This window comes from Perca fluviatilis, chromosome 6, assembly GCF_010015445.1.
Source record: "Perca fluviatilis chromosome 6, GENO_Pfluv_1.0, whole genome shotgun sequence".
Taxonomy (NCBI): Eukaryota; Metazoa; Chordata; class Actinopteri; order Perciformes; family Percidae; genus Perca; species Perca fluviatilis.
The window spans coordinates 37,261,205-37,273,697 of NC_053117.1; the positions used below are offsets into that span (position 1 = coordinate 37,261,205).

At 42.2% G+C, this 12,493-nt stretch overlaps 1 protein-coding gene across 1 annotated transcript; it reads right to left on the minus strand.

The window, feature by feature from the left end:
* Positions 1-970: 970 nt before the first annotated feature.
* On the minus strand, positions 971-9,057 carry prlhr2a (prolactin releasing hormone receptor 2a). The gene is made up of 3 exons (XM_039804123.1): positions 9,002-9,057; positions 5,812-6,294; positions 971-1,839 (listed from the first exon to the last, which is right to left on the minus strand). The coding sequence occupies exons 2-3, from the start codon at positions 6,270-6,272 to the stop codon at positions 1,203-1,205; spliced, it is 1,098 nt and encodes a 365-aa protein (XP_039660057.1). The 5' UTR covers positions 6,273-6,294; positions 9,002-9,057; the 3' UTR covers positions 971-1,202.
* Positions 9,058-12,493: the final 3,436 nt, after the last annotated feature.

Here is a 12,493-nt window from a genome sequence, read left to right on the forward strand (position 1 = left end):
CGATGCTAAATTGGTGAAGTACTCTTTTAAGCGTATTAATAAACCACAGGGCGACAGTTTAGACACTGGGCTACTGAGTCATGGTGCGCATAATGTGTGAAAGCTGGATCACCATATAGTATACACAGTAGGAATGTAATCTAACGGGTTTTTTTTTCACATATAGTCCTCTTTAAACAAACAGAAAAGGTCCTCAGTTCTTTTTGCGTTTACATGGTCAGTTGAAAAGGACTCCCTTCTCTTTCTGATCCCCTTCAGCTCTGATGGGGCCTCGGGGCTAAAGTACATTACAAATTGCAAAATAAACCTGAAGCGCTTTGTGTTCACAATGCACAGGTCAAGAGAACCATACTCAGACCACCTCCAGAAAAGGTCAGCGTAAGATTGGTTGCAGAGGGGTCTGAGTCCCTTACTAGTGCTGTCAAGCGATTAAAATATTTAATTGCGATTAATCGCATTCATGCGATAGTTAACTCGCAATTAATCGCACATTTTTATCTATTCTAAATGTCCCTTGATTTATTTTTGTCCCATTATTTTTTTCTCATTTTAATGCTCTTATCAACATGGAAAAATGGAACGGCTTACTTTGTGCTTTTGTCGCCTGGCTTTGACGAGGGGGCGGAGAATTGGCATCAGCTGTGTGCTCAGCCATCAGCTGTGTGCTTGGCCATCAGCTGTGTGCTCGGCCATCAGCTGTGTGCTTGGCCATCAGCTGTGTGCTCAGCTGTGTGCTTGGCCATCAGCTGTGTGCTCAGCCATCAGCTGTGTGCTCAGCTGTGTGCTCAGCTGTGTGCTTGGCCATCAGCTGTGTGCTTGGCCATCAGCTGTGCGCTCGGCCATCAGCTGTGCGCTCGGCCATCAAGTGGTATTTCAGACTGGACGTGCTGCGATGAAAGCTCAAAAAAACTACAAAGTTTGCTAGGCCAATAAGAACGTTAATCTCGATAAAAAAAATGTACGCCGTTAAAATGGGTTTGCGTTATCGCAGTTAATAACGCGTTTAACTGACAGCACTAGTGTTTACATATACACAAAAAAATGCTGTCTAATAGGTCTGAGTTCTTTTGGAGGGCTGAAACGGACCAAGTGTGAAAAAACGCCCTAATTTTGCACTGCTATTTACCATGAATGAATCGATTATACTCTACTGTCCAGAGAAGCAGGGACTAACCAGCAGTAGCCTTTAAAACACAGGAGCTTCACAAAACCACACTGGCTGTGGCGCAGTTGTTGGCCGAGAGGCCGATGCGTCGGCGGCATGTGAACATCTTGCGGAGCTCCGAGCGGAAGCGGTCATGCAGCCAGGCGTAGAGGAAAGGGTTACAGCAGGAGGAGCTCATCGCACACAGGTGACAGAGCAGCTGGATGAGCAGAAAGTAGGGCTTATCGATCAGGTCGATGTCAATGTCCCGCAGCACGTTGAACACGCTGATTGGCATCCAGCAGACGCCGAAGGCTGCCACCACCAGGCTCACCAGCCGGAAGGTCTTGCGTTTGCGCATGCGCTGAGCCTCCGCCTGGCTCTGGGTGTGGTGGCCCGGCACGACACAGTTCCGCAGTTTAACAGAGATGCACAGGTACGAGATGCAGAGCGCCGACAGAGGCAGGACGTAGGTGATGAAGAGGGTGCTGTACGCGTAGGCCAGCCGCTCCCTCTCCTGGCCCATCCAGAACTCCTCGCAGATGGTGAAGCCCTCCTTCTTAAACTCCACGTGGTAGGTGTGAGCCACGGCGGGAGCCACGAGGCCGCAGGACAGCAGCCAGATCCCAGACAGAAGGTAGGTGCACGCCAAGACTGAGATGCGCTTTTTCAGAGGATGAACTGTGGCATAGTATCTGTAAAGAAGCAGAGAAGAAGAAAAGCCTCAGTTTGTTTTACCAGAGTTAGATTAGATTAGATCTACCTAACTAAACAGTTGGGGGGAATTATAGAAACATGCCAAACATAAGTTAAAGGTCCCATATCATGCTCATGCTCATCAGGTTTATACTTGTATTTTGGGTTTCTACTAGAACATGTTTACATGCTATAATGACTACGTTTACATGCAGCCAATAACCCGTTCAAAACCGGAATATTAGCAATAACCCGGTCGCGCACGGCCATGTAAACACCGGCAAAAACCCGAATATGCTCATATTCCAGTTTTTAAAAACCCGAAAATGATCCCTGGGTTACCCCTTTTCTAACCCGAAATTTGGGTCATGTAAGCGCGTATCGGCATATCCCCATCAAAAGGAACATTGATTTGTGTTCTGCGCATGTTCTATTCGCAAGGAGTCTCGGTCTTTTGAGTAGAGGAACTTGTCGTATGTAGAAAACCTAGTTATAATAATAATTATATACTATAATAATATAGTTTTATATATATATATATGTCAATGCAGAAAACCTGCGCGCGAGTATACCGGAAGTAAACGAGAAGTAGAGGTAAACGTGGCGAGACGCAGCACAGCACCACACTTTTGGAGCGAGGAGGAAACCAATTTCTTTATTAGTGTGGTGAAAACCATGAATATAATGTCTTTTGTTGACGGCAGAAAGTACCGAGATAGTGAGATTTATAAGAAGGTGACCGAAAACTTATTGCGTCAGGTTGTCTACGTCCAGACACTAACCGTGCGTCGCCGTTTACGTCTGGATATCGCCAATTGATTACAAATTCCATGTATACAGGAGTAACTCTCTCTGCTCACGCATGTAAACGGGTTATTCCGAATGTTTCAGAAACCCGAATAGTGACCTTAACCCGACCATAACCCGAAAATTGACAGCTTGTAAACGTAGTCAATGTTCCAAAAACACTCTATTTTTCTTATACTGTCTGTCTGAATATACTGTACCTGTCTTCACCCTCTGTCTGAATTACTCTGTTTTAGCGCCTGTCTCTTTAAGACCCACTCCCGAAAAAAGCCCAGTCTGCTCTGATTGGTTAGCATTTCCGGGTCTTCCACATCTGCGCTCTCTGCTTTTCTGCACCGTCATTGCAGCCGGATAATGACTGTAACGGCACTTTCTACCTATATACTGTATAGTATAGTTGTGACATCGCAACTGTACGGAATTCCTGACGGCTCGTTTAAAGGCACAGTTTCTCAACACGGGCTGTGTGCATTTGTCTGTGGATGGAGCGTTTTGATACTTTCACAGTACTTATATTGCACCTGGACCTGCTTTGAAATAAAGCAGACACGGAAATCTCACTTTTTTACAACATGGGACCTTTAAGTAAAGAAGAACAGCATTTCCAAGTCATCATTTGCCAACTGCAATTAACAAGCAAATGACGGAACAGCTGTAAAGCACCACAGATGCTACAGCTTCAAAAATGACCACAGAAGAGAGTCGATGCCAAATTGGCGGTTTCCTACCAAAAAATTATATTTAAAAAAAATCCTGTTCACAAAGGTTTCGCAAAAACCTAATTCAGCTCTGCCGCTGTATCCATGGTGACAAAGCAAAGCAGGGTTTGGCCTTGTGGCCCAGCTTCCTGAGCAATGGGGAAGAGTATTACTGTCTGATATATTGCAATCCATCCCCCTTTTGTCCCTCAGCCAGACAGGTTTATATTTGGAGAAACTGAAAGAATAGGGTTAGTGCCCAATATCTGTTTAGATGATCTGCAGTGTAGAGGGAACAGCCATTTATGAGATATATATTCCCTTTTCAAAGATGGAAACGCTAATGTCACCATTAACCAAGGTTAAGAATTCTAGTGCAATACTTCATGGTATATTATCCTTGAAAGGTTTACCAATAAAGTACAGAACGTGCATGAGACCAACCGAGGAAGACTGAAGAAAAGACTTTGTCCCCCAGAAAGAAAATTATATATATTTGAAATTTGAGTGTTTTTTCTAATCCGGTCCGATTCCTACCAGTTGTGTAGGAACCGGTTCCATAGTGGAACCGGGTTTCGGTACCCAACCCTATGTGAGATGGTGTCAGACTTTAGTCTTTTCAAAGTCTGTTCAAAGTCGTCTAGCGTATGGTAGGCGAAAGCTGCCACTCCCTCCTGCTCTGCATTACCTGCTGATACCGTTCACCTGCCTGCCCCGCCCCCATACTCACCTGGTACTCATTAGGGCTTTGACTCCAAACTTCGTTATTCGAATATAATTTGAATATTAAAAAGAATAATGATATTCAAACTAATATTAGGCAGCTCTTAATATTCAAACCTGCTATGGGCATTATTTTTTGTAAATGTGTTTGCTTGTAAACGTTTTCAATTTAGATTCCAAGGCTTTTTCACGCATTTCAAAATGTAACTACACGTCGCGGAGACGCACGTCACTCGGCCGTGGCTCGGTAGCGTTGCATTTCCCCCGACTCATTTCCTGGTTCTCCTTCTCCATAAACAACGTGAAATCAAGGAGAGGGTCCACTTCTCCTGCTCCAGATTACCGACCGTGGTCAGAAAGAACGGGGGAGACGTACTGTTTCTCTCACTATGACTCTAGAGTCGCTACTCGCTCTGAAGCTACCAGTAATCAACTCTCTCCCTCTACACACACACACACACACGCACACACACACACACACACACACACGCACACGCACACGCACCCACACACACACACACACACACACAGGCCGGCTTGACGCACACACCAGCGCACAAGTATAAACATCAGACCAGTTACGTAGGCTATGGTGAAAGCTCCGAACTTCCTGTCGAAAGCATACTGTTTGTGTTTAATCCAGGGTCTGACTTTTAATAATATTAACAATTTTAATAATTGTGTTTTTCTTCTGAAAACATCGTCTGCCTATTTACATTGACTGATACACTGCCCCCTGGTGGACAGAAAATCTACAACTTAAGTTTGATATAAAAAATATAAGTCTTACTGAAGGCATTTAATGGTCAAAATATTGTTAATAAATATTTGAATATATTCAAATGCTTGCCTGCTTCTTTTTGGACCTTGGAGTCTGCCTGCCCCTCTTCGGTTCTGTTTTTCTGTATGACCGATCTCCAAGGTTGGACCCTTCCTAAACTCTGTTAAGTCACTTTTCTTGCAATTCTGAGTCATTGCCGTGCTATTGGGTTCTTTCTGGCCATTTTGTCAAACATGACAGTTCCTGGCTGTAGATACTGTATATTAGGGCTCAGTGCATTAGTTTTCAGTCTTTGTTATATTTTGTTGTTGCAATGGTAACATTAGGGATTCACTAATGGCAATTTGAGTGAATGCTTATTACATGTACATGGGGTGGGTTGGAAAGGGAATTCTTTTTTTTGATAAACTGTCCTCTATCTTTTGTGTAAAAGCTTATAACATAGTATGTTGATGACATGTGTAAGTGAAATATGGACTTGATAGAAATATGACTATGCCGTTTCTGTGTTTGACTTCGATTTTTTACTTGCTATTTAAACAGAGGCTCCACTGCCATAATGGTTGGACAGTTAAATCTGAGAAATGATATTCTTTAGTTTGCCTCTTTTAAGTTCTGTATTTTTCAATATGCTTTGGCACTTAGTTGGAAAGGTTCCCTGTTATTAGTTACTTTCAGAATCCGCTGAAATCCATCCAGGTTTTTACACATTTGCATCTGCCACTGCAATTTTGTGCAGAAAGACGCAGTGACATTCATTGTGAGGAATGATGTACTTTTTTATTTATGTGTATTTATAACAGCGTGGGTAAGTATGTTTGAAAAAAAGATGCCTCAGGCTGAAAACCTTTTTGCTTCGCTAATGATGCATTATAAATGTCAGTGAAAATACAGGATGCATGGAAATATTTCCCAGGGTTTTACTTAATCGATACCTTCCACCGTCCTCTCCTCATCCTTACCTGTCCACGCCGATGGCAGTGAGAGTGAAGACGGACACGTACACCGTCACCGGCTGGATGAGGTACACCAGGTAGCACATGAAGCGGCCATACACCCAGCCGCGCGGGTTGAAGGCGTAGGCCAGCGTGAAGGGGACACATGTGGCGCACATCAGCATGTCGGAGAAGGCCAGGTTTCCAATGAAGAAGTTGGTGACGTTGTGCATCTTGCGGGTGCGGCAGATGACGTAGAGGAGCAGGTAGTTGCCGAAGACGCCCACCAGAGCCACCAGAGTGTAGCAGGGAATGATGAGCAGCTTGAAGGACTGCAGCAGCTCCACACCCACAAACTGGGAGCTGCGCTTGGACGAGCCGTTCTGCAGCGCCACCTCAAACACCTGACCCGTGTCATTCCCATTCGCCTCAGGCATCGCGCACGGGGGGGTGAGCTCAAGTGCCCAGCCGCTGCCTGCGTCCTCCATCCCCAAAAAGGCTGATGTCAACCTGGAGGGGAAATCATGAATACAGTGAACTGCAGTGCATGTATCTGGGGCTGCAACTACAGATTATTTTCATTGCAGATTAATCGATCTATTTTCTGGATTAGTGGTTTGGTCTATACAATGTCAGAAAACGGTCAGTCAGTGTTCCCTAAAGCCCAATATGATTCCACAAGTCTTGTTTTGTCCACAACTCAAAGATTGTCACAGAGGAGAGAAGAAACTAGAAAATATTCAATCTAATCAGTTTTTATGACTCAGCGATTAATCGTTTATCAAAATAATTGACAACTAATCAATGATTCTGTTGCTTATTTTCTACATTAATCGATTACTTGTTTGGTTTATAAAATTAGGGATGCACGATATGAGGAAAATATGTGATATGCGATAACGTTGAATATCGCGATAATGATATTACTTGCGATAAGTTAACTATATTACTAAGTGTACTTAGTTCTGTGGTTTCAGTATACTGCTAAAATACAACAAATAGCCTGTTGAATAAAAAAAAAACACAAAGGAAAATATTCCAACTGAACACAAAGGCACCATTTAAAAATAAATAAAATAAAAAGTGATAGTTACATTTTAAAGTGTAGTTTTCTACTGCTACTCTTAACTAACACAACAAATCAGTGTCTTTCATGATTTGTCGCAGCCTTTCGCAATGTGTTTATTATTTATTAAGTTCATATCGCGATGACGATTACAAAAAAAAAAAACGATTGTGCAGCCGTATATAAAATGACAAAATTCAGCGTTTCCCGAAGTCCAAGATGACGTCCTCACATGTCTTGTTTTGTCCACAACTCAAATATATTAGTTTACTGTCAAAGAGGAGAGAAGAAACCAGGAAATATTCACATTTAACAAGACATTTTTGTTAACGGATTAATTTATTATCAAAATAGATGGCTAACTAATTGATTAATGGATTCATCTTTGCAGCTCTGTATGTATTCAACAGCATGCACAGTGAAATATGACTGCCAAGACAAGCATTTGCTGAAGGACATGAACAACAATTCTCCACAGACATGTTTGTACGTGGTCAATTAGGCGATTTAACTTCAACGGCAAATTTCCCTTTTTATTATCATCCTGAGTGGATGCAGATAAGCTTAACAGGTTCCTCTGCGTGTCCAGTGAGGACTCTCGTCTTTGTGGTAACACATTTGTCAGCCCTTTTTATAGCTTCAAATCACTGTACTGAATCACTCAGTAACTTCCTTTTCTTAGTTTGCCCTGGCTAACTCCATTTAGAAATAATTACAATTATCATTTTGTTCTGAAGTCGTAAATGAGTGGTGTTTTTTTCTAGGCTAAATGCTGTGGTGAGTCATCACTGTGAGACTGGTGCCTTTCCGTTATTTCATCACATTTTCAGAACTTCAAACCGTGAATATTAAAGCTGCGTGCCCAGACCTGCTCTTTCATCTGCCCAGTACAGGCTGTTGTTTTCGATATGTAATGTAAAAGGACAGATTGTATGGAGATGCCTGCCTGCGTGAGGGAATGGGCAGGATACTGACCCAACTCTGCAGTGACCCATTTTGCAAAGACTTGTTGCATTTAGAATTTAGCCTTCGGATTGAGAAGATGCTCCTAGAAATTGGACAAAGGATAATGATTACTTTGCAAGGTTGTTCGGTTCAAAATGTGGCTCAGATGGAGAGAAAAAAGCAGATGTATTACAGTATATGTCAAGGAAAGATCAAGAGGAAAGATTTCTGCTTCAGATTCACCCAAATGTCCAAAATGGCATAATTACCTCCAGATTGTAGTTAATCAAAATCCTTGAAGTTACCATGTCTCAAGGAAGAATATAACTGCATTAAAACCATGAAAAATAATTATTTATTTCAGTATATAAGGCCTAATTTTTTTTTTTTTTTTACTGGTTACTTATCTGTAAGAGCCGACTCTTGAGTCTAAGGATGTATAACTTGTGGCTGTTATCTCTAAACTGCTGGTTCTACACACTGTATGCTCCCTCTGATTTTACATTTGTAATCAAAACGTCTCGATGATTGAATATGAAATCACTCATACATAACGTGTTGTAGCCTACATGGATGCTCAGCAGCGGATTTATAACTGGGAATTCATTAATTATGCCAGTTGCATAACTATTCCGACTGAGGAAAAACTCTTAAAATTTGATTCACACACTGTCTCTGTCTTTTAAATGAATATAATGACTCTGAAAATAATAATTGGACGATTTGATTGTTGGCTCCCAACTCATCTGCTCTGCCAAGTAGGATTTTTTGTCAATTGAATTGGTTTTAACACTCCTGCCAGCCAAGGATAGATAGCCTACATACTGAAACTGTGATTCAGAGACACCAGTTTGGTCGAACAACCGTCGGTGTGATGCATTAAAAATATTCACTGTATCTTGATTTAGTCCTTCAAAAAGCGACGCAGCCTCGAAATACTGCGATGCAATGAAAGGAAACTGCAGGTTTTAAAGTCTTTATCGAACATACCAATCATCTATAAACTCGAGCGTAAATGCATTAAAAGAAATGCATTTTAAATGCACTGCTACAAAAGTGACGCATGCGTTTGCATCATTTCCATCTTTTCTCTTTTCAACTCAAAAATAATTAGCCAATTTGACTTTTAGTTAGAGGCTTAACTAAATTGGGGCGAGATAACAAATTCGCATCTGGAATTGGAGAAGAAGAAAGTAGCACACCTACCGTGTGTTGGTTCTCAGTTTTCAGACACGGAGTCTCAGTGCAGGAGCGATCCAGCGCGGAGCGTGTGTGTGTGTGTGTGTGTGTGTGTGTGTGTGTGTGTGTTTGCGTCCTGGCGTGCGCCTCACAGATGCGCGCTTCTCACACAAATGAACCCACATGGGTTTCTGAGCAGCACTAAAGCCGTGCACCCGCACTCTGGACGTTTGGTAGGCTATTTTATGCGTCAGTGTTGATTGGCGCTGTAATAAACCTAGTTAATGTGACAATCGTTTTTTTCTTTTTTTTTTTTGTGTTGCCAGACGATCAACAGGTGCAGTCCGGCTGACAGGGATGGCTCGCTGACAGTGTCTCCGTGGAATAATAATAATAATAATAATAATATTAAAAGTTTATTTAGCCTATAAAGCTCCTATCATACAGAGAGTGCAGCTCAAAGTGCTGGAGAGTGTGGAGAGACCACAAAACAACCATGATCACATTAAAGGGGTGATAGAATGATTATATAGGGTATTTCACACTGTTCCTTAAGGTCTCCTTATAGGGTTGCGCTGAAAATGTCCCAGGTGCTATTTTTTTTGGCCCTTATGCATCCCTGTGTAATGGCTCTATTTGGGATGGCAGCTTTTCTTCCAAATATGGTACGCTCATGAATATTTAGATGAGCTGCGCGCTGACTGGTTGAGGAACCACTCACACATACATTGGAGACGATACAGCAGGTCTCATATTTCAGACACACACACATACACACACACACACACACACAGACACGCTGTCTGTTACATGCCCAGACGTGATCCACAACTCCCTCTCCATTTACTCGTTCTAAACACTTTTCTCTGGGCCAGTACTCCGTTGTACAGTCTGGAACACTGCATTTACGACCATGGTTCATTTTCAATATCCTTGGAAAAACTTCCAAGCTTCTTTCTAAAGTACACTGCGCAGCTCGTGTGTGAGATCCTGACAGAGCTCCAGCTCAGCGGGTCTGTGAAGGGGGAGAGGCCAACAGGGAGGGCAGCAAACCGGGCCGGCAGCCGCGTCGGACCCGCCTGTTGGGCGCTCCTTCACAGTCCGCTGGCTGGCTCTGTCGGAATTTGTAACTAGCTGCCAATTATTTGTAAAAGAGGCTCATTTTAGTTTTCATAGTTAATGGCTACATGATCATAAAAGTCTCTGAATGTTATTAATAGAATATCTCAGAATAATATTTAAAACCTAGATAGTAATGAATATCTGAGCATCTGTCAGGTACCAACGTGGTATTTATGTTTATGGACCGTGGAGTGCTCACAGGCGTGCGCTCTTTAAAAAAAGTAGTCAAAATTTGTTTACTCAGAACCTTAGGAAATGGACAGCGTACCAACGGAACACACGCGCATTAACTTCGGAGCATAAAGCCGGAAGTAGGATTTCAACTCAGGACAAGCGCCACTTCTCACAAATACAGATAGGATTGGAGATGAGAAGTTTAACTAACACGTAACCGCGATCAGCTTCGTGGGAAATTAAGAATCAATGCCACCCACATAACCAATCACACTATGATGGACTCTCCACTGAGCACCAACTGCAATGTTTAATTTTAAATGAATGTAGCCTACTGGCAGCCTGGCACACATGGGTGGGCACACGTGGGTGCTCAGTATTTTCCGTGGGTGCTTGAGCTCCGTGTGCCAAGTGGTAGTTGGTGCTAAGTGGAGCGTCTGTCATAGTGTGATTGGTTATGTGGGTGGCATTGATTCTTAATTTCCCACGAAGCTGATCGCGGTTACGTGTTAGTTAAACTTCTCATCTCCAATCCTATCTGTATTTGTGAGAAGTGGCGCTGTCTTGAGTTTAAAGCCTACTTTACGGCTTTATTATCGAGTTAATAGGCGTGTGTGTTCGTGTTGGCCGCTGTCCATTTCCTAAGGTTCTGAAATGCAAACAATTTTTGACTACTTTTTTTTTTTTAAAGGGCATGCGCCTGTGAGCACGCACGGAGGAAAACATAAATCGACGCCTATGGTCGAGCCTATCAAGTCTAACTGTCAAGTAAGTGTGAACTAAGTGGCAACTTCTGCACCTGAAAAGTGAGGCTAATAATGTGGAAGTGCCTTAAAGCTGCGTTCTATCTAATTTCCAGCAGGGGGCGACTCCACTGGCTCCAAAAACAAGTCTGTTTCTGTAGAGGTCTATGAGAAAATGAGTCTACTTCTCACTTGATTTATTACCTCAGTAAACATTTTCATAATGAGTTTATGGTCTCTACTGCATGATGTTCATTTTGTAAATCATGGTCCCATTTCTTTTAAAATAGACAATAAAGCAGGGGATGCTTTAGGACCTGTCAGTCAGGACAGAGGCTTAGCGATGCTAATCATGCTAACACTCTGGACATTAAAATAGACCTCATCTTGTTTTTGGGTGTTGTCTGTGTTTTTATCTTAAACTTTGACCCTCACTGTGTGTTTTCACTTCATCAAAAAAACACTTTGGTCGCTTAGAAATGTCTTGTTCAGCGTTCTGTCACCCAAGCTAGCTAGCTAGCTAATGCTGAAGTTAGCTGGGAACTTAAGGTAAAGTCTGCCGATTTTCAACTAGCTCTGTGTACTAGGACATACGTACACGCTGACGAACGGCACCAGTACCCCGAGGTCCGTGTAAAACCCGCCAGCAGAACTCCGCTGGATGACTAGCTTCAGAAGGGTTGAAATTAGCAACTTTCCCTTTTTAGCGCTTAGCACCTTTAAAACCATTCATGCGTTATCCTTCTCAGCTCCGCCCTTTTGTCCAAATATTGTCACTTCTGGCTCTGAAATACTAAAATGGCGACTGCCAAAAGGCAAAATTGTTGCTTCAAAACGGCAGTCAACAAACTAATGGTTAACATCACCAATGCTACGTCCATTATTTTTACAGTCTATGGCAGAGATCTTCAACCCCCTGTAAATAAAGAGCAATTTTAGCATTGTAAAATACACTTAATTCAAAGTCGACATATCAAAATAAAACTGTGAAAAGCCGTTTTGGGTCATCTTTTCACGTTTCCAGCAATCGCAACCCTAGGTTTGGTTGAAATAAACACATAGTTTACCGATTGTATGTGAAAATACATTGGCTTTATACACGCTAAAAAAAAACGGTAGTTAACCTTTAACATGAATCCAACATATTACTAGCAAATATAAATCGGCCTATTTGTAAAAAAAAAAAAAGCACACATAGATGATAGGCTAACTGTCCTCTAGGTAAGATAGACACTAAGGTAGCCATCCACAGATACCGTTCATCCAAGGATTCACTGTACCACATGTATGTTTAACATTAAAACATCACTTATAAAATCATGCCAACAAATGTATTTTAATAGCTTAGTATTCTATGCACTTAAAAGGTATGTAAAGCTTTAGGCTGCCCACACGTTATTGTAGGCCCAGTTTAATATGCAACTTATTTTTATACAATATATGTAGTAGGGGGTCCCTGTTCCGTCTCTCTCTGTTAAAG